Source organism: Cebidichthys violaceus, unplaced genomic scaffold (genome assembly GCF_023349555.1).
Source record: "Cebidichthys violaceus isolate CVI_PGR_0920_01 unplaced genomic scaffold, fCebVio1.0.p SCAF_3, whole genome shotgun sequence".
NCBI classification, from domain to species: Eukaryota; Metazoa; Chordata; class Actinopteri; order Perciformes; family Stichaeidae; genus Cebidichthys; species Cebidichthys violaceus.
In genome coordinates this window covers 8,468,082-8,494,233 of record NW_027176483.1, presented here as the reverse complement: position 1 = coordinate 8,494,233, position 26,152 = coordinate 8,468,082, and the positions used below count along the sequence as shown (strand labels likewise).

General features: G+C 41.4%; 3 protein-coding genes across 6 annotated transcripts; 2 read left to right on the top strand and 1 right to left on the bottom strand.

Annotated features, from left to right (window-relative positions):
- Nucleotides 1-6,323, top strand: pgghg (protein-glucosylgalactosylhydroxylysine glucosidase). Of its 3 annotated transcripts, none has more exons than XM_068723094.1 (14): nucleotides 1-146; nucleotides 733-1,058; nucleotides 1,146-1,356; nucleotides 1,444-1,879; nucleotides 1,968-2,087; nucleotides 2,702-2,833; nucleotides 2,912-3,023; nucleotides 3,191-3,263; nucleotides 3,343-3,479; nucleotides 3,568-3,701; nucleotides 4,496-4,591; nucleotides 4,680-4,777; nucleotides 4,863-5,086; nucleotides 6,024-6,323. In XM_068723094.1, the coding sequence occupies exons 2-14, from the start codon at nucleotides 815-817 to the stop codon at nucleotides 6,098-6,100; spliced, it is 2,094 nt and encodes a 697-aa protein (XP_068579195.1). In that variant the 5' UTR covers nucleotides 1-146; nucleotides 733-814; the 3' UTR covers nucleotides 6,101-6,323. The 3 variants fall into 3 exon arrangements, with proteins under 3 accessions (XP_068579195.1, XP_068579197.1, XP_068579196.1); XM_068723096.1 differs by having other exon boundaries at nucleotides 125-214; XM_068723095.1 differs by lacking the exon at nucleotides 1-146 and having other exon boundaries at nucleotides 240-1,058.
- A 1,015-nt stretch (nucleotides 6,324-7,338) lies between these two features.
- incenp (inner centromere protein) lies at nucleotides 7,339-15,502 on the top strand. Of its 2 annotated transcripts, XM_068723092.1 has the most exons (21): nucleotides 7,339-7,488; nucleotides 8,064-8,229; nucleotides 8,360-8,470; nucleotides 8,571-9,154; nucleotides 9,273-9,315; nucleotides 9,501-9,564; nucleotides 9,665-9,797; nucleotides 9,953-9,989; nucleotides 10,178-10,265; nucleotides 10,363-10,503; nucleotides 11,222-11,239; nucleotides 12,052-12,161; nucleotides 12,247-12,367; nucleotides 12,454-12,564; nucleotides 12,876-13,027; nucleotides 13,212-13,323; nucleotides 13,836-13,937; nucleotides 14,059-14,094; nucleotides 14,210-14,272; nucleotides 14,394-14,541; nucleotides 14,923-15,502. In XM_068723092.1, exons 2-21 carry the CDS (start codon nucleotides 8,090-8,092, stop codon nucleotides 15,096-15,098), a joined length of 2,490 nt encoding a protein of 829 aa, XP_068579193.1. In that variant the 5' UTR covers nucleotides 7,339-7,488; nucleotides 8,064-8,089; the 3' UTR covers nucleotides 15,099-15,502. The 2 variants fall into 2 exon arrangements, with proteins under 2 accessions (XP_068579193.1, XP_068579194.1); XM_068723093.1 differs by lacking the exon at nucleotides 11,222-11,239 and having other exon boundaries at nucleotides 14,923-15,501.
- Nucleotides 15,503-17,012: 1,510 nt separating this feature from the next.
- Nucleotides 17,013-21,580, bottom strand: best1 (bestrophin 1). The gene is made up of 9 exons (XM_068723444.1): nucleotides 21,429-21,580; nucleotides 20,380-20,474; nucleotides 20,060-20,293; nucleotides 19,590-19,744; nucleotides 19,400-19,477; nucleotides 18,872-19,024; nucleotides 18,699-18,779; nucleotides 18,459-18,610; nucleotides 17,013-18,368 (listed from the first exon to the last, which is right to left on the bottom strand). The coding sequence occupies exons 1-9, from the start codon at nucleotides 21,578-21,580 to the stop codon at nucleotides 17,291-17,293; spliced, it is 2,178 nt and encodes a 725-aa protein (XP_068579545.1). The 3' UTR covers nucleotides 17,013-17,290.
- Nucleotides 21,581-26,152: the final 4,572 nt, after the last annotated feature.

Sequence of the window (26,152 nt, the reverse complement as noted above, 5' to 3'; positions counted from 1 at the left end):
ACGACACTACTAACTTGGACCCACTTTATCAACAACATTCGAGTCCCTTGCTTTCAGTAGACATAGACTCCAAAAGGAACTACAACACATGAGCTCTTTTTTGTAGTTCAAACAGTTAAGAAGAAGCGCTTTGGGACCTTCTGCAGGTTTTATCTTCAATTTGCTTTTTCAGCATTCCTCTTTGTTGCAGAAACAGATGTTCTTCGTGTCTACTGTATGTTGAAAGAATTTATGCGGGATGTTTATGCAGGCTGTTGAATGCAACAACTTTGGTTAACTTTCAGGAGTGGCTTAGCTTAATCTCTGAGATTGTATGTTATTTATTTGCCTTCAATGTAATTACTACTTTATTGCTTAATTACTGAGGAATTTGAGTCAGTTTTTGTTTTGTTGGATGAGTGGCTCCTTTTTAAACCTTCTGTTCACCTAATTGCTTCATGATGTCTTAGGATGGCACATGTCTTGTGACACAAAAGTGTCAAAGTACACAATCTACAAATAGCCTTTACAGGCAGGAATCTGTGAAAAGTGTGCGTTTGGTTCCACAGTAAAAGTTTCCACCAGTGATCTCATGTCTCATACCCATGCAAATTGAGATATTTTAGTTTAGTAATATTGCACAAATACAGCACATAACCATAATAATTTGAGTGTATTATTCCCATAGAGAACTGATTTCAAAATATAGACGTCAGATCAAGCTAACTTGTATTATGTGAAATAATTATTCAGTGTTGAAGAGCTGGGACCCTCTCAACAAACCCTGACTGCATTTGGGAAAACCAGATTTCCAACTGGGCACCACCTCGTCACCATGTCCTATGATGAAGACCCTTACATCTTCTCCACTGACGCTCTACCCAGTGACCGCCGCTTCCTCCCTCCACTAGCCAATGGGCTGCTGGGATGGAGGGTGTACAACAATACCATGCACATGGGTGGTGTGTATAACGGGGAGGGTGGACGCTGTCACCGTGCGGATGTCCCCTGTCCCCTTGCTGTGAAGGTTGAGATGGACGAACCGGCCCAGCACACCTACAGCCTGGACACCCACACAGGTAGTCTCTGCAGTGTTTGACCATCTGATTGCAGGAATCTGTGTTGTGAAGAATTATCACAACTAATTGTCTCATATTCTCATTCAGGCATTTTCACCCACAGCCTGAGCTCAGCAAGCGTAACGGTCTCACAGTCTCTGTATTCACACCGATACTACCCTAACCTGATGGTGATGGAGATTCTGATGGTGCGTCAGGTGACCTCAGAGAAGCCAATCACTGTGAATCTGGTCAGCTCATTCACACCTCAAAGCAAAGACATTGTTTTTGAGTCTTGTCCTGATTACAAAGGTGGAAGGTAAAACCAAAACATCTGTAAAATGCACATTTTGGACTGCAGCATGAATATGATGTCTGAAACAGTTTATATCCCACTCTGCCTTAGTCACATCCAAGGAAAGGTGACCACTGCTGAGTTCCCAGGAGGTTCCTGTCCGTCAGTGCACCTTATCTGGACCCCCAAACCCCCCACCCTGACACTGCTTCCAGAACAGAGCCAGGCTCGCTGGGCCTTCATCCTGGTTGTGGCCAACAGTTTAGAAACAGCTGAGGCCAATTATGATGAGGGCCTGAATCTAATAGCCTCTGGTAACCTGCGTCCGTCTCACGAGAAGGCCTGGAAAGAACTGTGGCTGCAGAGCAAGGTGGAGGTGGCAGGGTCAGAGGGCCTCTGCAAGGCTCTGATAGGCTGCATGTTTTACCTCCTTAGCGCCTTCCCCTCCATACATGACACCTCCAGCTCCTTTGGTGGAGTCAGTCCAGGCGGACTGTCTAATGGTGGGGATGGTCAGGACTACTGGGGCCACATTTTCTGGGACCAGGTAAGGCCTGGTGTCAGTTGACGTCTAGCTATGTTATTTGCATGTTGTTGGTTTGGGTTGTATGATGTATCCCACCTTCCTGTGACAGGACATTTGGATGTATCCTGCCATAGCCCTCTTCTATCCAAAGCTAGCCCAATCTGTGCTGGAGTACCGGGTGGGGACTATAGATGGAGCAAAAGACAATGCTCAAAAGCAGGGCTTCAAGGTATGATCGTCAGCGGGATACTCAGGTGTCACCATCACAGCTCTTCTACCCTCACTGACTATGAGTGCACAACTATGCAGTGTGCTAAACACATTCCTAACAAAGTTGAAGAAAAAAGCTGGTCTTTGTAGCTTTTTTTTACTGGGAGCAGTTGTGAGACTGTGAAAAATTTAGGACAACACATGAGAAACTCAATGATAGTGGTAACAAATCAGAAAAGGATGCGAATAATGAAGCAGAACCAGGAGGAGGTTAGCTTAGCTTAGCAGCTTAATTTAGTGAAAAGTCTAGAAGCAGGGGCTAAAAGAGCTAACCTGGCAAGATGCAACATGTTAATCACTTGATAAGCACTGACCTGATCACAGAAATGCGTATTTAATAGCTATAACAAATAAAGTATCTGCAGATAATAGTAAACAAGAGGGTTTTGATATTATTTTAGTGTCAGTTAAGCTGCTGAGGGACTGAAACAGAATAATCAACTGAAACCAACTGGTGGTCACAGTGTTGTATATAATTTAGGGATGATACTGTTACTCTTTTTCTGTGTGCTCTTATTCTGCATTTTAACAATAACCACGAAACTGCCTAAAGAAAAGATGTTATCAATACAGGGACTGAAGTTCCCATGGGAGAGTGCTGTGTCAGGGAGGGAGGTGTGTCCAGAGGACATTTATGGACAACAAGAGATTCACATCAATGGAGATGTCACCCTGGCCTTCCAACACTATCTCTACCTCACTGAGGTATACTCTTTTAACCCCACGCATCATGGTGTCTCACCCTGGCCTGTGTGAGGGTATTAATTGAGCTCTTTGTTGCAGGATCTGTCCATGTTCACAGAGGGCCAGGGCAGAGAGGTGATCTACGGTGTGGCAGATTACTGGGTTTCTAGAGCATCATGGAACCCCGAGGATCAGAAGTATCACCTCTTAGGTAAAAAGAACATTATTAGAAAGATTATTATACAGAATACATTCAGCTTTACATGATTAACAGGCAAAGTATTTAATAGAAGCTAAATTGAAGACATCTGACCTCTCTCATCTACTGCGGAAGAGGTAGAACTAAAACAGTAAGCATTTCTCTTTTTTCCCGTTCAGGTGTCATGCCACCTGATGAGTATTACTACGATGTCAACAACTCTGTGTACACAAACACGGTGGCTAAATTCAGGTACTAGTATTTGAATATTTCCCTGCAGTGCATATTAACTGGTGATTACCAATAATACAAAACGTTTCTCATTCATCAGTCTCCAGTTCGCTGTAGATTTGGCTGACCTCCTACAACATCCGGCACCAAAAGAATGGCAGGAAGTGGCTGAACACCTCAAAATACCTTTTGACGAAGAATCCCAGTACCATCCTGAGTACGATGGCTATATCAAAGGTTATTTTTTGTTTCTTTCGGACACTGACCTTCATAAGAGAATCATGTCCATGACATGATGTGAGAATATAATTTGTACTTCTCACAGGTCATCCAGTGAAACAGGCAGACACGGTGATGTTGGGCTATCCTCTTGGACTGCTGATGTCCCCAGAGATCAGGAGAAACGATCTTGAAGCGTATGAACCAGTAACAGACCCTAATGGTCCGGCCATGACGTGGGTAAGACATAGCATGTTGTATGTGACTGTATCAGAGATTTATTGCCAAAGTCAAACAATTAAAAGTCTAGCATTCAAAATCTTACTTAAAGCTCCTCTAATCAATATTGTATATTAACAGTGAGTCACATTAGTACATATTTGTGAAAGTAGGTCCCCTCAGCTCTACAGAGCATTTGTTTCTCATGTTTTTCAGCTATTTTTGACGTTTTATGACTCGCTACTTTATGGTTTTGGTTGAGGTTCACAGCTCTCGTCTGCATGGTTTTCAGCAGCTGAATTCAGCTAAAACACAAATCTGCTACAAAGTTAGACACAGTTCAGCAGCGGAAACACATATTTTTTGCAGAAGTTGGAGGTGACCAAAACCAGAGCTAAAAGAGAGTGAATATTGGACTTATGACTCACGATGAATGCTAATGTGATGTAAACAAAGGCAACTGTCTGCCAATGCGTTAGTCACATCAACTTTATAAGGTGATGATATCAGTGTTTATCCAAAAAAAAAAAACATGAATGCAGCTCTAAAGTACAAGTATTTATTGCAAAATTTACTTAAAGTATCAAAAGTAAAAGTACTTGTTATGCAGCAAATTACACAAATGCAAATTAACTAGTATCAATAGCTGTCATGTAAATTTGTTTAGTTTTTTAGTTGTATTAGTTGCCTGTAGTAGCCACATAATTATATGTTTTACAGTGTCTCCTGGCATTTCATTTAAAAGTCTGTTGTTGCTGTTACTTCTTTATTAATAAGTGTATGTTTATACCAATGCTTTTGCTTTCCATTGTTAGGGTATGTTTGCAATCGGCTGGCTGGAACTAGGAGAGGCTGAGAAAGCTCAACGTTTACTTGAGAAGTGCTACAAAAACATCCAGGGACCGTTCCAGGTGTCCTTCTGACTCACACAGCCACATAATGCTAATAAATGCCTGTTTACTGGATATCCTGTGAATGTGTGATTATCTCCCCTCACAGGTATGGAGTGAATCATCAGATGGCTCTGGTGCAGTCAACTTTCTCACAGGGATGGGGGGATTCCTACAAGCTGTGCTGTTTGGTTATACTGGCTTTAGGTCAGTTAACAATGAAAAACACCTCAATATGTTCACAGCATGTAGGCAGCGATACAAAGATTGACATGCTGTGTTTTTCTTCAAGAGTTCAGAAGGAATGCTTGGCCTTTTCCCCAATTCTTCCCAATGACATTTCGGAGCTCTGCGTCCGTGGTGTGAACTACCTGGGCAGTCAGATGGACTGGCTGCTGAGGAAAGATGAAGTTTGTATCATTCTGAGGGAACAGGCCAACAGTGCTGGCAACACTAAGTCCTGTGATCTGCAGGTTGTCCTGAAGGCATCAGGAACTACAATCCCTCTCACGCCAGGTGACACACACATGCAAGCAAAGACATGTGATGGATTTTAGTTTTTAGTACAAGGATATTCATCCTTAAATGTGTACGTTAATATTAAAAAACACACTTAGTCTTCCAAACTACAGAAACATTTTGAATATCAAAATGAGACAATACAAAATAATGATAACAACAGTAGTACATTAATTCATAGGTATGGCACAGTATTTGAGTTACAAGTAAGACAGAGTGCAATAATGAGGAAAATTCAGTCTTAAACTGCATGCATGACATATTTTACAACTCCAGAAATGGCACCATCCGTCTCATCCAGGGAGAAAATAACTGTGAGATCTCACAATCCCTCCATTTAATAAGAACCTGTTTTTCAGACACTAGTGACAGAAGACAGACATGCTTTTATTACGGTGATATTTGGTATCATACCTCCCATAATGCTGAGAAAAATAGTGGCTCCAGTTTGTCAGTAAAAGAGAGTGACATACCATTTGTCAGAATAAGATAATGTGATTTCAGTAGACGTTGATGTTGGAGTGAATCTGGAGACTGTGATGGCAGATGTTGCACACTGGAGGACAGGAGGATAGGACGCTTCTGGTTTGCAAAACCAATTCATACTCTGAGGAATTCCGTTTCCCAATAATTTGATTAAAGGGTGCCAAGATGCTAATGATAAATACACTCTAGTGTAAACCCCACCCAATCCATAATACATGATACATTTCAATAGAGGAAAGACTGAAAATGACTGAACAAATTCTCTACAAGCCTACTATTTGTTTGGATTTATGTGCATGTATTTTTCTGTAAATTATTATGTTGCATCAAGTCTCATGTGATTTTATTTAGCACTGTGTTATCTTAACTTTGCTCCTTGATTTCATATCAAGGCACTGATGCAGTAACAGATTATCATTGATTTACTAATATACTTCTATGTTTTCAGGGAAGCCGGTTACTTTTCCTCGAGAGCCCGGGTGTGTTTGTAAAGTGGTCCCGGCATATTCCTGTTGGCCTCTCTGAAACAGTGATCATGAGCCTCCTCATCATTTACCAGCAATTCAAAATATGTTGAGCAAGTTATTTCATACTTAAGCTACTGTTAGCTTGAGCATTAGCAATCATGGACAAAATGTATGACATTCTTATAGTGTTAGTTTCATAATATGCCACTGGTGTTATAAAACCAATGTTGTATTGTAAATTAATTATATTAAAATAAAACTACATTTTGTGCAAAGCTTAATTGTCCCTTTTGCTTTCCATCTCTTGAGGATTTGTTGTGAGTAGTACACCAATACAGAAAAAACTTTGTTGTTTGACTTCAAATATCATGTCTGATTCTGATATCTGGTGTCTTTGGACACAAGCTGTTCCAACTCCTCCCCTCTGGTAGGCGCTACAGGGCTCTGGACGACAAAACCACCAGACACAGGAACAGTTTCTTTCCACTAGCCATCACTCTGATGAACAATAAATAAGTCATACTGCACTACTACCTCTGTTAGCACTATTACCACCACTTGCACTATCACCTCAATTCTATTGCCATTGTTGTTTATAGGTTTGTGTTCACAAATGTATTTATATATATATATATATGCATACACTTTCTTTTGGATATATATTTATACTTATATTATATATAGCTGTTAAATGTGTATACTTACATCTGTTCTACTTTTTTGCTTCCCTTTTTTATTCTTTATATATTTTTTCTTGTTTATTGTAAAATAGTGTTTGTACACTGAGAGCGGAGTGGAAACCGGAGCCAAATTCCATGTATGCGTACGCACACATGGCCAATAAAGCTGATTCTGATTCTATATTTAGCAGTCCTACATTGTGCAGGAGAGGATGTGACAAAGAACAAAAAACAATTTATTTTTTTCTTACATAAAAACTGTTGTCCCTCAAACTGAAATGACTAAAGAACGGGAGATAAAGCTGTCAAACGTGTTTGAGCATCACTGACGGGGCGGCGCAAATCCTGCCAAATATCGGTTGGTTGATTTAAATCTGATCAACGCTGTAACTCCGCCCTAAACTTTTCATTGGGTTTGCTCGATTTGTCTTCACGTGTCGGCGGTTTCCCCCTTCTCGAGCCATTGCTCTCTATTGTTCCGATCCGCTGGGTCCTCCCTTGCGGATAATCCCAAACAACAAATCGAACAACCCCTCTCAACGTCACTGAGCTACGCTTTGTGATTGGCTGATAAAGGTTTGAAACAAGTTAAACGGTTTCAGCGGGCCAGTGTTGGAGGACTGCGGTTAGATTTAGGTTGTTTAGAGTTTACACATGAGAACACGGATAATTTTAGCACCTTTATCTCCACGTCAGTATGCGATTCATTTAGCTTTTAAAGTAAACGGAGCATCGGATTCCCCTTTCAGAGACTCGGATATCTAAGGTAACGGCATTTATGTTGATGTCCAAGACTAGCTTTAGCTAAGTTAACATTAGCGGACTAACGTCGTAACACGAGCCCTTGACAACATTGCAGAGCAGTTATGGAATATAACGTTGTTACCAACTAAGTTTAAATAACTTAACTCTTCCAGTATGTTAACTGTTACCACAGTATTCACGTTAGGTTAGAACGTTTTGGTGGTGCATGCTCGTTGTTCGTATTTTAGTGTTTCATGTTAGCTAAGCTAATGGTTGAGTTGGGCTAATTTTACGACGTAGCTCATTTTAATAACGTTAAAACAGTAACAGTTAATTTTTGTCGACCACATTGTTGTTGAATAGCTACTTTCTACAATACAACCCAGACCAACTCGACTGCGATAATAGACACTGCGCATGTGCACCATTTAGCTACTTCTACAAAGACGAGTGCAAAATGGATCTGGCATGGTTATTCTAAAAGGAAAATAAAGACGGTTAAAACCCGAACAACTAGCTGGGTCTTTATGGTGATGCTTCAATTAATCATTGTTTACTTCCGTCTCAAGTCTGATCCGTCTTCTTCTGGTTTAACAGTGCAATATTTCCCTCAAGCCGTCATCATGAACTCCGTCCGATCAGCTGTACGGTCCCTCATGCAACACTTTGATAGCAAAGTACAGGAGTTTACCGATGAGGTCGAGAATGTCCACATGGTTTGGCTTGAGGAGATCCAGCAAGAGGCCAACCGCATGTTTTCAGGGTAGGCTTGAAGTAATGTAAAACATTTTAGCTCTGTTATTTGTTTTCACACGATTCCATCTTTAGAGATATGTTATTCTCTAAAGTTATCTTTACGGTTTTACAAGTGAAGCGGTTTGTTTTTTTTCCAGAGATTTTATTGCTGAGCCAGAATTGATGCCAAAAACACCATCACAGAAGAAGAATAGTCGCAGGAAACGTGTGTCCATGGGGCATCAAGCAGAAAATCAAGCCAGACGAAGGTTTGTTGCTTTCATTACTGTTTTATTAAAGTAACAGTTTCACATTTTAATTGTGACTGAGTTTTAAAATGTCGTGCCTCTCTTGACTCTTCCTGTCCAGATATTCAAAGGGAAAGCGTAGTAACCTTCGTGGCTCCTCCGTCAAATCCCTGAACTTCATCGCTGAGGAAGAGGCCACCTCTGAAGCCACCACACAGCCCAAACGCACCACCCGCAAAAACAAACAAACGGTGTTGGAGGCGTCAGAGGATGTGTTTTATCTGAAGACCGAGGAGGTGCAGAACAAAAAGCCAGAGCATGTAGAGGAGGAAGAGATGAACAGTAATAACCAGGTGAACGATGCAGAAGACGAGCCGGACATCAGCGGGAGCGCCGCCCCGTCCCCGCCTACGGTCCCCTCGCCCGAGATAGTCATCAGCATCTCTTCATCGGACCGCTTGTCTGCCGAGTGTGCTAAAAGTCCGCTGCCTTCTCCCGGCCGTACAGCTGCTAAAATTGCAATCGCTGGCCCAGCTCAAGGCTCGCGGCGCAGCTCCGCGCGCTGCTCCTTGAAGCTGCGGCACTCGCTGGCCGGTCTGCGGCACAGTATGATTCAGCAGTCTGTGCGCCGCGCCTCCCGCCGCTCCGCGCTGAAGAAGAAGGCGGCTCGCATGGGCAACTCCACATGTAGCAGCAATGTTGATGGTGAGAACTGACCCGCATTTGGTTTATAATAACATAAAATATAAGCCATTGGACATTCTACCACACTCTGATTGTTGTTAATCTGGATTTTATATCTGGGTAATGTTTGTGGTTGTAGATGATTCTTGCATGGAGTCTGCAGAGGAAGAGGATAAAGAAGAGTGAGTTGGGTGTGGGTGGGTGGGTGATTATATTGATGTCTTAATGGGGGGGTTGTGTTTTGAATCTATAATTTAAACTATTTACCAGTGACTGGTTAATTACTCAGTCACATGTGACTGTACATACATGTTCTTTACATGTTTTGAAATGTTTCTTACCCATTTAAATGTATTCACTGCTGTAGCATGTTAGATGCTGTAAGTGCAGACTTGGAGGATAATGCTGAAGAATGGAAGGAAACGCCAGAGGTATGAATATATGTCGTTGTCTATTTAAGTGTGAAACTCAAATTTAATTTGTAGTTTGGTTATTATTCAACTGTTTTTGTTTTGTATCAAACAAATGTAGATCCAGATTAACCAGAGCACCCGTCAATCTGTTGGACGCATCACTCGATCTGTGGCTGCAAACTCTGCCACACTGGCCCCCCCATCATTGTTTACCTCTGAACAAACTGTCAACACGCCCACCAAGAGAACAGGTATGAAAACTGGGCATATATTTATATATATATATTTATTATTATTATTATTATTTTGGGTTAATTCGATTTTATTTTGTTTTTGTGGTTGAACATAAACCTGAATTGATATTTAATGGTACTTGTATGTGCTAAATACATGTTTGTGTTTTCAGTTACTGAGAAGCAGCTGACATCCCTGTCAGGTCGCAAGTGAGTGGTGTGTGTGCGTGCGTGTGTGTTGCACTTAATGACTGCACTGGTCAACTTGTTGTTAAATAAATTGTGTGTGTGTGTGTGTGTGTGTGTGTGTGTGTGTGTGTGTGTGTGTGTGTGTGTGTGTGTGTGTGTGTGTGTGTGTGTGTGTGTGTGTGTGTGTGTGTGTGTGTGTGTGTGTGTAGCTCACGCCAGAGTACCAAACGCAGAGCACCAGATGCTGTAGTGGAAAGTCCCACAAAGAGGCCCTCTCCTCCCAAGAAAAGTCAAAGTGTAAGATGGAGGAAAAACAGTTTTGCCAAGTGTTCAATTAATAAGTGGATCAAATAGTAATCTGTTGGAACTTGTTCTCTTTGTTACGAACCCATAGGTATTGAGACCCAACATGAGGTCTTTTCTCCACACTGTGCAGAAGAATCAGATGCTGATGATGACTCCAAATTCCCTCGGCAGGACTGCTGTCATGAAGTCCTTCATTAAACACACCACTCCTCTGAAGCTTGACCCGAAGGTAAGCTGTACACCTCGACAACTCTGTCATGCACTGGTGTGCTGACTGCAACACTAGCAGGCTGAGCTGGACAAAAGACGGTGTAATTCAGTGAAGAAAACATCAGGTTTTGATCTGCTTTATTATCACCGATAGGATCCATTCAGACTAGAGCCGACACCGTCTCGTTGTTTGGTTGATATGGTCTTGTCCAACCAAATTCTCATTGGTCAGACAATCACTGGTTTTACTTTAAAGCCGCAAGATACAAGATTGGGGGCATTTTGGCTGCCTCTCAATGATTCTCAGGATTGCGATGCCTGAGCTCGTAGCTAACTGTGCCAACAGTGTTTACCAGAAGGGAGACCGGAGGGTGGGTGCTCTTTGGGACGGCATTATAGGGTATCAATATTTCAGAATTTCAGTCGACCAAGATTTTCTTTGATTGACTGCAGCCGTAGTTAAAATTTGCGGTGATACCGGACACAACATCTCTTACTGACTAAACACGTTAGCTAAAAACACACACGTTGTATTGCAATGAATTGAAAACAAATAGTTTTATACGTGCATAACTGTCCATGGGAACTGAATTACAATCTCAGTTGTGTACGTCCCCCTAAAGCCCAAAACTTGTTGGGCAAATAAACTAGGAAAAAATGTTGCAAATTGAATTGTTGTTGTAAAATATTGTGGCTGACATCCTCTTTTTCTTGGATGTGTTTTCTCCCCTCCCCAGTTGAGCGTTGGTATAGTGGTAAGTGTAGTGTGGAAGTACTGAATGTTTGTGGGCATTCTATGGTGTCTAACATCCCATCGTGGACCTTGATTTGAATGTCTCCTCATTTAACACACACCTTAGATGAGCCACTTTCAACAACCCAAACAGCACATGTTAGCTAGTTGATGGTGTCTCTGATCCCTCAGGTCCATAATGCTCATTCTTTGAAATCTTTTGAACCAACAATCTTATAAACCAGCTTTGGTAGCTTCACTGTTTTACTTTGTAAAATGAATGTAATCAGAAGTACAAATCCATCTGAACCAGAAGCTGTGACACTATTTGGGTTGTTTATAAAACTCGTGTCTGTGTGTCAGCGGATTCTGATTTATTTGGTGAGAAGATCACACTGGAAATAATGTCTTTGTCCACTTTTTGGGGTTGGGTCTTGTCTAAAAATAGACACAAGATCTGTCTTCTTGACTATCATCCGTTTACAGCCATCTTTAAAGATTGCTTCATATTTTTTAACAGCAACTTCCAGCGAGGTCTTTCTCTACACTTAGTCTGAATTGTCTGCACAGAAGTTTGGAGACTAATGATCACAGGACAGTCCAGCAGTGTGAGCACAAACTTGAATTAAGTGGGTGGCAATAAATAACACAGTCTGTAATGGTGGATTTTTGCTTCATTCGTCAACACCACTGGTATGGTGATCTTTTTCCACATGCATGAGCTCCACCTGCTCCTTGTATTCCTTTGACATTTGCTGCCTATTAACAACGTGTTAGAATTAGTTGATTTCTGACAACGCACATTTCCTAAAACCTTGTTTCCTCTTTTCTCAGACCAAGGAGCGTTACAAACTGGAAGCACTTAAGAAGAAGCAGGAGCTAGAGGAAGAGAGAATGAAGAAAATGGATGAGGAGAAGAAAAGGAAACAGGACGATCTCAAAAGGTTAACACTCAACATCTTTGCTCCCTCTGACTGAACAGTAGTTTATTCTTGTTTTTATTCAACTTTTTTAATTTGTGTGTTCCAGGAAGAGAGATGAGAGGCTGAGAAGAGTGTTTGAGGCCAAAGTAAAAGAAGAGCAGAGGGAGGTGGAGAAGAAAAAGAAGATTGAGCAAAAGATGGCTCAGATTGATGAGAAAAACGATAAAGTATGCAGCAACTTCACTGCATTTGTTCACTTCCAAGAAAGATTGAACCCCATATCTAACGTTTGGTATTGTGCCTCTGGGTGCAGCGTCAGGCAGAAGACAAAGCCAAAAAGAAGGTGGCCATTAAACGTCAAGACGACCTGGAGCAGAAGAGGAAGTTGGAGGAAGACGCTAAAAGGAAGAAGATTCAGCAAGCGGTGGGACGGCGCTATTTTTATTAATTTCTGTTGGGCTTAGTTTTGTGCCACATATCAAGTCGGTGCAACTGCAAATAATTTAGCTGAGCTTTACAGACTACATGTAGCATAGCAGGGTGTCACATTGTGACCATTTAGTTGCATTTTTCAACATTTTTTTGTTTGTTTCCAAAGTACACATTTTCATCTTGTCATGTAGCGGGAAGGTTTTGTTGTTGTTGTTGTTGTTTTTTTCTCTTTCTTTTTTTTTTTTTTAAAGTAACGTTTTGCAATCAGTCTTTTTTTTAATGTTGTTTTTGTTTTCACTTCAGGAGGAAGAGAAGCGGCAGCAGGAGTTACTGGCTAAGAAGGCCGATGAGGAGGAACAGCGAGCTCGTAAGATGGCTGAAGCTCGCCGAGCGCTGGAGCTGAAGAGAGAGCAAGAGAGGGAGCTGGAGAGAGAGCGCCTAGCTGCTGCTGAAAGGTTTTTGATGACCTTTAATACTCTATCAATAGTACCATAATAGCTGCTTCATACACCAAGTAATCTGATTAGCTTTTCAACACGGTAAAGGTGTATTCAACTGAATGCTGCATTGGTGAAAACAATAAAACATTGGTTTGTATTTACTCCAGTTTGTTTTCCTGACTTAATGTCTGTTTTTCAGGGAGCGAGTGGAAAAAGAAAAAGCTCTTGCTCTGCAACAGGAACTGGAGAGAGCAGCGAGAGAGAAAGAGAGGCGGGACTTGGAGGAGAAAAAGGCACTTGAGAAAAGACTGGTGAGAAATTTAATTTTGGAACCAAAATGTCTTAAATGCGTGTCAAACGGTGTTTGATTTAGCAGCCCCAAAAAAATGGTTTTATAGTTTGGAAAAACCACATTGACTTCTGAGAACTGTCCAATAAAACGGATCTTTTACTGTCAGCCAAAGGGCAACAGAGAACCTGATGGTAGAAAAGAGCGCTTTAAAAGCAAGAAAGTGTCTATATATCTTTGGTCAGGGTAACTTCAGACCTTGAAAGATTCCTCAATACCTTAATTTACCGCTTATCTAAATGTTATATTTCTATCCTATCTCCACGGTACTGTGTCAGCATTAAAGAATGCAGTAGTGGTGCCCGTGCATAATAGATAGCGGATGTTAAGGAAAATGTCAGCTGAAACGGATGGCCAATGGCAGGCTAATTGTCAAAATACATTAAATTCCTGGAAAACTAATGAATTAAATAACTGTTTGGCATTAACGGAATGTTTTGGCTATTGTTAATAGAAAGCTTTTTGTTCCACTAGGAGGAGCAGCAGAGATTAGCTGCCAAAGAGCGAGAAGCTGCTGCTGCTGCTGCTGCTGAAGCTAAAAAGGTCGCTGAAGCTAAAAAGGTCGCTGATGCAAAGGTAAACCAGCAGGCGGACATTTGACTTTATTTAGGGTACACCTGCAAACATTGACACAAAGACTTGAGTCTATTCTATCCCCAGTAGAGTCAAATGTACCTCTTGATTTTCTTCTCTGTAGGCGGCTTCTTGCCTGAATGTGACTGTGGATATTGAGGTAAGAAACTAAACTGGCTACATTTTGGAATTGAACCCACTCATTGAGAAACAACTTCAACAAGAAACCTGTAGGCAGTGAAAGGCATATTTACCACTTTTCTTAATTTTTGCAGCGCTCCGTAATGAGTACGCCTGTGGGAAAAGGTGCTGGCCTCAATGTGACGGTGGATATTGAGGTAAGTTTAAATAATGCATTCTTGGCAGATGTTTTGAATCGGTTCCTGTCTTTGAACATTATGGAAACAGTTTCTTGCCAGAGAAAAGCTTTTAAACTTGTGTTTTTATCTTCCTCTGCAGAAATCACCCCAATCATACTCGATCACTCCGAAGGGCGGCAACAAACCGCTGCCCAAAAGTGGGGAAGATTACGGGATGGACCAGAACAGTGACGATTCCACTGATGACGAGTCTGCCCCAAGGAAGCCCATTCCATCCTGGGCTGAAGGTAGGCATGGTTTAATAGAACTGTCATTTGTTATGATGATCAGACTATTTACCTCACCGTCTGTAGTGTTGTTTATAATCCGGTTTAGCAATATTTTTCGTAATGCACAAAGTTGAAATTGACTGTCCAAGTCCTCAGTTGTTCAATCGTAGTTTAGCACCCATAACTAGGCACTGCAGGCCTGTTGAGGTCAGTCAATTATAATATTGTGACTTATTCCAAATTTGAGTTGATTCCATGAACCAGTTGTGAATGTTACATACCTGTTGGCCGACTTTTTACCAGACCTATTCCTGGTTTGCACAGTGTCACAGTGTGATGTCAGCCTCATGTTGTGTCGTCTTAAATCACTAAAATTGTCTTTAATTTGTTTCCCTCCAGGTCCCAATCTGCAGCAGATCATGATGAAGCAGTACTTCAACCCTCCTGACTTGGACGCTTTCTTTGGAACAATTGAGCCACCAAAACTGGAAAATATCTTTTACAAGAGCAAGCCTCGCTATTTTAAACGCACCAGCTCGGCAGTGTGGCACTCTCCTCCGGGTGTAACCAAATGATGTCCGTACACTGATACAGATACACATAAAATATTGCTGTATAAAGTTTAATCTTCATTTTAAGGTCTGTTTGCAATAAAGTAACATTTTTCTGGATGTTTTTCCATGTTTTAAGATTATTTTTTGATTTTATTTTTTTCAAGCTGTCATGGTTTTAGGAAATATTCTTTCTAGTATGTGAAATATCTATCATAGATTTAAGTGATCTGAAAGTGGAATTAGTGCTTCATGCGTGGGTTTGGACTTGAACATGGTGTGTATTATAACCCAGTGGGATGTAAATGTTTGGAAGTTTTTGCCGAATGATCAGTAAGAACTTTCATTTGTATAATGCTTGTAGCTACCGAATTAGAATGTAGAATTTTGGGATTTATTCTGGTACATTAAAATGGTTGAACAAAAAAAACAAACTGGTGTAGGTTTTTAGCTTTTGATTTGATCATTTGTGACACCTAAGAAGAATAAAGGCTTATGCAGCTTAACAGCTTAGTCGCTGTAAAGGCCAGTGCACACTTACAGTTTTACATTATTTTAGCTGATTGGACCGCTTGGGTCAATGGACTCCTGCATGTACTAACAAGACAAATAAAAACCTAATTTGTCCCGTCCACCAGGTGCCAAAAGCTAAAGTCGACAGCCCATGACATGATGGCATTTTTTCTTGTTAAAAAGAAAACCAAAACTGAAAACGGAGTTGCTTTTACAAATCCATGACAACTGGGTCTAAATTTAAGGAAGATCTGCTGCTTTGATTGAAATCTCCAGAACAGCGACTAAATGGACCCTGTGACTAATTGTCACATGTCATTTAAAATTCGTTAGTGTTCGGTTTAATTCCATGTAAGATTGTATTGCTCAATTTAAATGAAAGATGCTCTTTAATGTACCTTTTCTAAACTGTTTTAATGCAGCTGCCACATCAAAGACGATGTGATAGTAGTATACGCTGTGTACATTTATATTTGTGTCATTCTTAAGTCTTAATAACTTTATTTGTGTAACCGTCCTGCCTTTTAACCGCTAACAAACAATGGTCCTCAACAAACCGGGTATGTTATCATAAGAGGTCGATATGCACCGACTCAGCAAGCTTGTGGATAGTCACGTGTCTCGTTTGATATAGATCTACTAGCTAACGGTGTCAACTGCGCTCTAAAGTGCATTTGCCCTTTTTTTGGTGGCCATTCAGTGGTTTGTGATGCGAAACAAGTCTTTTATTTTATATACATACTTGCATCATGTGTCCAGCCAATAATATACTGCCTTTGATTTCACCAGCAGAACGGTATCAAATTTGTTCGCTCTTTTATTCATTTTTTGTAATTTAATTTTAATTTGCGAAGTGGAGTTTGCAAATCCGACAAAACTTCCACCAGGACTGCGAGTCAGTCAGATAAACCTGGAGCTCTATGCCTCTTATGCGTATCTCTCTAGGGTAAGAAAGCCTTTCATTCCCAGCAATGCAAGGTGCATCTTTTTTTGGCCCATTGCTCACTGCTCAGTGCTTTTTGTGTCGCTTTAAGCTCAGAGATATCTCAGACATAAAGTGTTGTCTTTTTTATTAATAGGCATACTATTTTGATAGGGATGATAAATCCCTACCAAATTTTGTAAAGTTCTTCCATACACAGTCCACCTCCTATGCTATTGAATTTCAAATTTTTTTCAAATGCGTTATTGATATCTTAGGGCAAAAGAGACTCTTACAAATTTTAACAGTTGTTTAGGGGGAAAAGGTTGGTTCTCTATTTATGTGTACATAGTTTCCTTATATAATCCAGTAATAAATAATTTCAAGACTACATTTTTTTATTGAAAAAACAAACGAAACATAACATATGATACTAACAATTTATTAAAGAGTACACTGATAGAAACAATACTGAAAAGACTAGAATATACACATTTTGGCTTCCTGTCGTTGAGTTTCAGAAGTAACTAGAAAGAGTTTCTTATTTTCCTTCACATGTTGAGGCTTAAATCTCAAAAGGTCTTACAAGTAGGTTAATTGTTCTGTAAGAGCTTAACACAAAGTAGAGATTAACTACTGCATTTGCGACAAATACTTATCAATTGTGTGTAGGACTCCAGATGACTAATACAGTTCAGATGTAACATCAATTAGTGCATGTTTGTGTGAAATACTTTGAATGCCACATGTATACAAAAACAGTCTGTCACACCTTGTTTTCTCAGTCTTGCTCCTTCCCTCCTGCCGCCTTGTTCACGCCACCGTCCACCAAAACGCCCAGCAGGTCCCCTTCAGCCAATGAGATTCCTGAGTCATTGGGTGAGTGTTGCTGATTGGTTTCTTGCTGCGATGGCGCCGAAGTGGAAACGGTGTTCATGTTGTTGCTCAGCCCACCATTGGTGTCCCCGTTGCTTGATCTCATGTTGGTGCTGAAATTCCCATGGTTACTAAAATTAGCGTGACTTGTACCGTTGCAGAGACTTCCCACCATGCCTGCGCTGTTGGTGCTTGTTGCATTAATGCTGCTAGAGCTGCTGTTGGGATTAATGGGATTTGTAGCTGCTGTTCGGGAAGGAGGAGTGAACGAGAACACCCTTTCTCCTCCACTTCCTGCAGTCTGAGCACTTGGGGGCCCGGGCTGAATGTCAGCTGAGGGGAGGGTGTCCAGAGTAAGGTGGGGAGGTGGAGGGCGGCGAGACAGCAGGCCATGTCCAGGTCTGAGTTTAGATATTGGGCAGAGTTTAGGTGGAGGGTCTGGGAACGAGAACATAGGGGCACTCTGGACCTCGCCATCCTCACTCAGCCAGGGAAAAGCAGAGGACGGTGGTGGGGGGACGTGGTTGGGGGTGTGGGGGGGCAGCGGCTGTGAGCCCGCCATCTGAGGAGCCAGGGAGCTGCAGCTGCGGTTCCACTCGTTCTGAGTTCGCCGGGCAGGGCGAGGGCGAGGCACCGCGGGGGGCACACAGTGGATGGGTGTTTGTGGGCAGCTGTAGAAACCCGGTCTCTCATACAGGGGCATGGTGGAGAAGGCATAGTCTGGATCTCGCTCGTGGTTCAAAGGCTGGCGGCTTTGACTTGGAGTAAATGAGGCCTCTGGGTGCAGGTAAAGAGGGAAGCGGTTCAGTGGAGCTCCAGGGCGGCGGCGCAGCAGAGAGACGCGAGAGGAGCGAGGAAAGTTAGGGGACTGGACACCGAGGAGACGACCCAGCCCTCCGAGCAGCGGGGTGGAGTAGTTGGCTTCCTCGTGTTCTTTAATTTGCTCCAGATTGGACTGAAACTCCATCTCCTCCTTGGGAACACTAGTTTAGATGAAATAGGTGGTTGTATGGTTAGGAGAGTATTTTTTGGTATTTAGAATTGTCTGCCAGAAAATAAAAACATTATTGAACCTGATATCCAGGGCTGAGCCCATGAAGGAGGGTTTGCGGTGTTCAGCGCTGGCAGCAGTGTAGGGAGGCTGAGGTTCACACTCATTCCAGTACATATCCCTCTCCACCAGCGGCAGGCTGTCGTACATCTCATCCACCGACAACAAGGACACCTGAGAGACAACAGAAATCAAAGCAGGAAGAATAAGACAGCCTCTGTCTGCGGCTGATGTAAAAGTGGCCAGTAGTTTGAAACCAAACCTGTAAATTGCGATCGACGAGCCAGTTGGTTTCAAAGTCATCGTCATCTTCTCCAAAAGGATTTATGAGTTGCTCAGCCACCTGACACCACGAGCAGAAAGAGACCACAATACAGCTCAGAAGGACAAATGAATAACATTTCTTGTGCAGCATCAGCGTGACTTGAACCTCACCTTCAGCCAACCAACATAGAAGAAGAACTGCAGCAGAGTGAAAACAGGCAGGTAGAAGTCCAGATCGTGACCGGAGTAACCTTGAGCTGGATCCAAGAACTGACGACCGATCAGACATGCCAGGAAGAAGCTGTAGACCGCTACTGTCGCCACCTGGTTAAAAAACACTAGTCATGCGTGTTTCACAACTACCTTTGAGGAAACAGTCTCTTGTCAAGCGTTTGCATTGGTGTTGTTGTGTACTGATTGTATTGTGCTTTGCTAGGTCAGATTTCTAATTTGACAAACTGAGTTAATGATTTTAGGTACACGATGATTAAGATTATATATTATAGCAAACAAAATGACATTCTTTATAGCCCACCAGCAGCCTAATATTAGCTCTGCATCATCATTAGCAGTTTTATTATCTCTTTTGAGACACCGAATCATTGCACATTTATCACAACATAAGAACTGTTAAATCAATTTGTTCTATCGCGAATGCATCTACTATATTTCAGTTACAACACAGTAAATCAACAAAACCTGAGTATAGACAAGAGGCAGGCTGATCCAGTCGTAACCATACAGCTTCATGCACTTTGCTCGTAAACTGTTCAACTCCTGAACAGAGGAAAAAAAGCAGAACAGGCAAAAGAGCAATTTTTAAAAATGTTTCAGAACGTGATGATGTTCAACTCCTTTGGCCTGCAGACCGATGCACATGTTGACCCACAGTGAGAATGGCTGTGAGAGCCACGTCGTTGTTGATGCGACCCTCAGTCCGAGCCCTCAGAGCCAGGCTGACGAACCACATACAGGGAACCCAGAACTTGTTGTGAGGAGAGCGCAAGTCCTCCAGGTGCCTCAGCTCATCTGATGTCATCAAACCTGAGAGACACAAACGCGACATGGAAATGAAAGAATGACACGAAGAGAGAACGCATTTAAGACGTTTGTTTCCATGTTTGTAGTTCTTTACTTAGCCGTTACATCGCCAAGCAGTAGCATGTAGCATACAAATAGTTCAACCACATCAGATGGAATTACACAGAGTCTGAACCAGTGCCATGCTGGACCACCTTACACAGTTTTCTTCAGGACTTTTAAATAGTGTTAACAGATTCAGCAGATTTGTATGTTGTTGTCTTAAAACTGGCAGGACCAGCAACAGTGAGTTTTGGTGGTTTCATGGCCACGTCGTACCTGCCTGCACCACATGCTCCATGGTGGGAAACCTCTTGTAGACGGCCGTGCTGACGGAGCGGTAGATGAGCACACCAGAGAGGTTGGCGTATCGCATCAGAGTTCGTCGGGTCAGCCTGGAGGCCTCGTCAGTTCCCCGAACATGACCACCGACTAATGCTGCCAAGCGGTCCGGCCAGGGGACGTTCTCAAACTGGCCCCACCAACGGGACACAACCAAGGTGACATAGAAACCTGGCAACAAAAAAACATTAGCAAGTACAGAACTGCATGCCAACCTCCTGTGATAGTTTCCAGGAACATGGTCAGCCTCAACTCACCCAGCACAAAAGACACTGGGATGAGCTCTGCATAGCGGTCACAGTATATCGACAGCTTCTCAAAAAGCCTCTTCTGGTCATCGTTTAACACAAACCTGGTGAAGGAAACATCTATGAGTCCATTACAACAATAACACAGGGAGGTGAGCCCTTTGTTTTAGAAATTAGGAAGCATGTTGTTCCCACTGCCTCTTGTTAGAACATATTTTCTTGTCAATTCAACATATCAAATAAATCAGTTTTTACATTAAACTTTTCGTTTTACATACATTTTATCACAAACTGCATTGTATCTCTTAAAACAAGAAACATTTACTGCTAAAATAACATACCAACTTATCTTATTAAAACAAAAAATGTGTTCTCATTGTAGCATAAGCATGTTGTAACGACTTCCATATGTTATCAAAATGAGAAAAAGTTAAAGTTGTGTTAAAACTTAAAAAAAGAGGTATGTTGTAATAAAAACTAAAGCCATTTAATTTGAAAACTATATTGTGTAGAGCATGAAATGGATCTCAAATTAAAATGAGAACTTTGTATTGTTATAATGTAAAATAAAGCAAATGCTTCTTTAGTCGTGGTGGCAAAATGGTACACATTTGACTTTGTCAGATGTGTGGATCTTGGCTCTAAAAAATCTTGGCTACGAGCTTCCAGTTCAGCCATGTTGAGAGCCGCTGAGTGGCGCCAGAAATGCTCACAATCTCGTATACACAGGACCTGTAACGCTGCCACTGGAGCTGATAAATCGGTCCAGGTTCTGATATTAGCCGATACTTATCGTCAGTATCGGGCGTATATATCGGCCGATAAGTAACACAAAATTTCAATAGAGAAATGCCAAAGAAATGTTTAAAATGATTTAGAAACTGTGTCTCTGTTACGTAGTTTGTTCTCCAAAGAGGGCTGACAAGTTTCAACTAAAGAATGTCCTCCTTAGTACCTTGTTCACAATTCTTCAATTAACTAAATCTGAGTGACCCTCAACAAAGATGTTTAGGTAAAAAAATAAATATAAGAAGCTTGAAGTTCTGCTATGAGAGTACCTATAAACAATACTGAAGAAGTAGTAGAGAAGAGTGAAGATGATGAGCTCTCTATAGAGCAGTTTATAAATGCTGCCCTTCCAACGCAGAAGCAGGTGAAAGAAGGTCCCCAGACCTGCATCAGCAACCCTGCGAGAGTACGTTACAGTCATTGCTGCTTGCTGGCCAACTTGCTGGGTGACTGTGTCGTGACATGAAGGAAACCAGTGTGGCTGTGTTCTCTGTGCTTCGTCTGAGCTCAACGTCAGCGATCAACCTGGATCTCATGAGGCCAATTTGGTCACAAATCTAAAATGATATAGTAAAAAAAAACAGCAGCATTATATATTTTCTCTATTTACGCTTTAATCCATATGTTTGGTTTCTCTTAATCAACTGAAACTGATTTTTTTGCACGTTTAAATAACCATTTAAAATAATGTTTCCTTATTTCATAGATCTGAAACACACCAATACATCTGAAGAGATGTTCGCAGGGCTACAACAGGCAAACGCAATATGCGAGGGCCTCAAACACAAAGCTGTGAAGGTTTTACCTACCACCAAATATGAAAACGTCTGTCCATCGGAGTCACTGTGGCCCGAGATGTGTAGCTGCAGCGGTCGTTGGAATGATGTTGGAGAAGAGGAAGCCGGAAAGAAAAAGAGAGCAAGGGACTCCTACACCTCCGGTCACTTGATGTGTTAATCTGTTTCAGCAACAAAGCTGCATTGTGAGCCCAGGTCCTGTTAATCTGAACAAATCTGAGGACAGCAGAGCGCCCACACTGCCACAAATTGGCTGGTCAAAGGCAAAAGTGCTGAATAGTTGTGTTCATATTTTGGAAATATAACTCTATAAAAGCATTTTACTCAAAGTTGAACACCCAGTTAATTATCTCTGGCTTTTGGTGAACACACAACCGTTTCAACATATTCTCATTTCTTGATATCAGTTCACACCTAGAGGGAACATTGATTATTTTTAGTTTGAAGTATCATTCAGCTTTTCCTCATGGAAAACTCTTGATCAGGTGAGACTGTGTGTCCTCTCCCCTCTGCTGGAAGAAATGTGTACAGCTGTACTCTAACTGGCCAGAGGGTGTTAGTGATTAACCCTTCCTGTCTAACCAGGAGACCAAAAGCAGAGAGAAGTACGGACAGAGTTCAATCTCGAGATTATTAAAGCACGATTTCAGCTGTTTTGACAGATTTTTGATGCTCCTGCAACGCCTGGAGATCAATTTACATCACTTGGTGAGTATATTCTGTGCATTTTTCTGTCCTTAAATCATCCTGGATTAAGATTCTTGCAGCTTCTCGTGTATGATACTTGCATGACACTGTTTCTTAACTTAAGCTGAAGTAATGTTTACACTGGATATCTCACAAAGAAACACATTCCTTTAGCATGAGAACCAGCAAATAAAAGAGCCTGAGCTCCTCTGGCACGTGTGTAAGTTATTCAAACACTGGAGAGGTCATGACTCGTCCACTGGCTACTGAAAGACTTTGACTGTGAGGTATATTGAGTGAAATGTTTTTTAGTTTTCATGTGATTCCAAATTGCAGCATGAAACTCTTTCTTTTCTGAATTGTATGTGCTTGGCACCCACAGGTATCACTAAACACCACTAAAAGCATTTGACAAACTGATTGTAACCTCGGTGGAGACGTGATTAAGTTTCTCTGGAGTCTTCTGCACTGCCTGAGAGAGCCATGGATGCTTTTGAGGGAATTCACAGCGTCCAGATTTCCTCATCTCCCCCATCTTCAACAACAGCCAGTCCAGGATATGAAGTCCTCAGAGCAGGGAGATCTGGAATAGCAGTATATTCCTCTGCAGTGTTCTTCGGCCCACCTGATGCCCTGGGACTGCCAGCCGCCAGACACAAGTACAGCAAGGAAACCAAGGAGGAAGGCTGCATTGTTGGACGGTGAGTGTCAAAAGATGAGTTTGATTTTACCTGTATGGGCTAAACATGATTGGTTTGAAATGTAATTTTGAAGTGTAGTTTTAGATTATGTCACTTCTGATGACATCCTATAAAGCTGAGCACAATGGCGGTACATAAAGGATTCAAGTGTTTCCCTCTCTACCATGTTGGTACCACTTTTAGCTACAGAAGAGATGATTTTCTTATGTAGCCAAAAACAACAACAAAAACTTCCCACATGTGGTTCAATTAGACATGATGTAAAGTGGAACATCGTGAAGATTGATTCTTTTAGAATGGTGACCATCACATTTAGGTAGCAGCCATGTGCTGAAGTCAAATGACTACATATGTAAACTATGTAGTCATTACTTTAACTCCAACAATACATGATGTTATCTAAGGCTTGTTTTGCATGTGAGGTCTTATTCTGCATTGCAGCCATCAGACTCCATGCAGCATGTTCATAGGCAGAGCACACATTCAGGTTTTCAGTCTGTGGGTCTCCTGCGAGGTCAGATCAGGACTTGTTTCAATTTCATTTGTGTTGCCTTTATTAGAGGGTACAGTGGAGAGCTGACAGGAAATGAGGGAAAGAGATGAAGGATGATGTGAAACAAAAGTATCTGGCTGTAGGCAAAGAACTCAAGAGATTTCATTTTGTAGATAATGGATCAATTATAATATATTTAGATTTCAGTTCACTATAATCAATGTGCTTTTAATTTGAGCTTTTATTGTGTTGCATGATTGCACTACAATTTTTTATTTTGATGTGTATTATCAAGGAATTAGTTTGCAAAGGTAAAACATATGGAAATGATAGAACCCACAATAAATATATTTACTCTGTAGGCTAGACCTCCAATTGTGCAAAGCTGGAAACTAAACTTGGGCTTTCATTGAAAATCATATCAACTGAAATGATAGGGCCTGGCAGTTGCTCCTGCTTTATTACTCAATCTCGACCCCTGTCTTGAAGATTGTCCCTCAGTTATTTTTCTTTTTATTTAGTATTGTGCTTCTGTTTATATGTTTCACACTACTTATAGCGGATTAATCAAATTACCAGATGGCAAATTTGACACCAGGTATTCCAGCATAGAAAGTAAAGAAAAACTGTACATTATATTATGCACAAACAGTGGGGTGCAGCTCACATTTATTTCCTTAGAGATTTGTTGCAGGACAATCAGGCCACGATACTCACGTGCACCCACTTATAGATGAACAGGTAAGCGTATCAGGTGTTAGTATACTGTGGATGTTAGCTCGAGGTCACTGGGCGGTGCGCACTGTTGTACTCCACAGAGGACCGGCCCGGGTTTGTCGGTGAGGGCGTTGGGAGTGGATGCGCTGTCATGTGACCGGTGCGTAAAGGGCAGGAACGGAGTGGAGACACTCGTTTTTTTCTGTCCTGGAAATAAGGACGCGGGGATGAGAAGCGAAATCTTATCGGCCGCGGCTGGAAAAAAGTGTTATGAAAGTCTGCGTTATACTTTTAAATCGTTTCTTTTGTTCTCAGCAGATCGCTGCTGTTGTTGTCGGTCATCTACGTCAGCGTCCGCATTCCTCCGCTGATTTAAAACAGCTGAGGTTTTAACTGAAAGCAGCTACGGTTAGCTCAGTTAGTACAGTATTTGTTAATTTAATAACAACAACAACAACTGAAGGACGCTGGAGGGGAGAAGCTGACAGATACATAGCCAGGGTGGGCGGTTGATCTGCTGTCCGGGACACTGACAGGGTAAGGGCGGATACTGAGGGAAACCTACTCGCTGTAAAAAGTTGTAGCGTTCACTGTGAGCTAACGACTAGCTGTCTAAAAGCCATGGTTAATGGTTGTGGGTCACTGTCGTGTTTGCAGCTTTAAGCTTTCACACGTTTGAATGTTGCGATTGCTAATGCACTAGCAGAGGGTCTAAACCTGTGGTCCGGGGTCTCTCAGAGGTCTGTAACTCAAAGTGATTTCACTGACAGTGACTCAGAGGGGAAATGATTCATCATCAGAGCTGTGAATGAAAATATGTTGATGTTGCCAGACACAATCCTGCTGTCTAATTTAAACTGGTGATAAGCAAACAGGGTTTGAAACCTGAAGTGGGAAATATTTTAATGAACTTTATATAATGTAAAGTGTTGTTGTTCAATACAACCTATTGTTTTAAACACTTTAAATTGTGTATTTCACAGATTTAGCAGTTCTCGGTTTGTTAGGTTTACCTTGCTAAAAACGAAAACAGCCTTGCATTAAATCCTATTAACAATTAATTATCTGGGCTTATGAATTGGCAGATATCTTCCTATTGCACAATTTGTTTTTGTTGAAACATTGACTAAACATGAGGTAGACAAAATATTAGAAACACTAACACAAAACTACAGCCTCTCAAAAACTGAACAATATAACCTTAATGTAAGGTTAAGGATTTATTTTAGCCAGGTGTACCTAATGAATACCAATTAGTATTTTATTTTTATTTTTACTGATGATCACCCAGTCCTACATGAAAATGCTGACTCTGTAGTTTCATGTTCCTTGTTAGGGTCACTTTCTGTTTATCCATGTGTGAATGAAAAACTCCAACACTAAACTGGTTCTCTGTTAAAAGGCAACATGTACAATATAAAACACAAGGTTGAAGTGTAATGTTTAATGTGTATAAGAGTTATCTTAAAATACATTTTAAAGTTAAAAGTAAAACTTAAAACATACAAGACATTAAGACTTAAGACATGCACACAATGACCTACAACACAAAGCATACAGGAAAGATGAATTGTGGGATAATCAGTCATTATCATTAC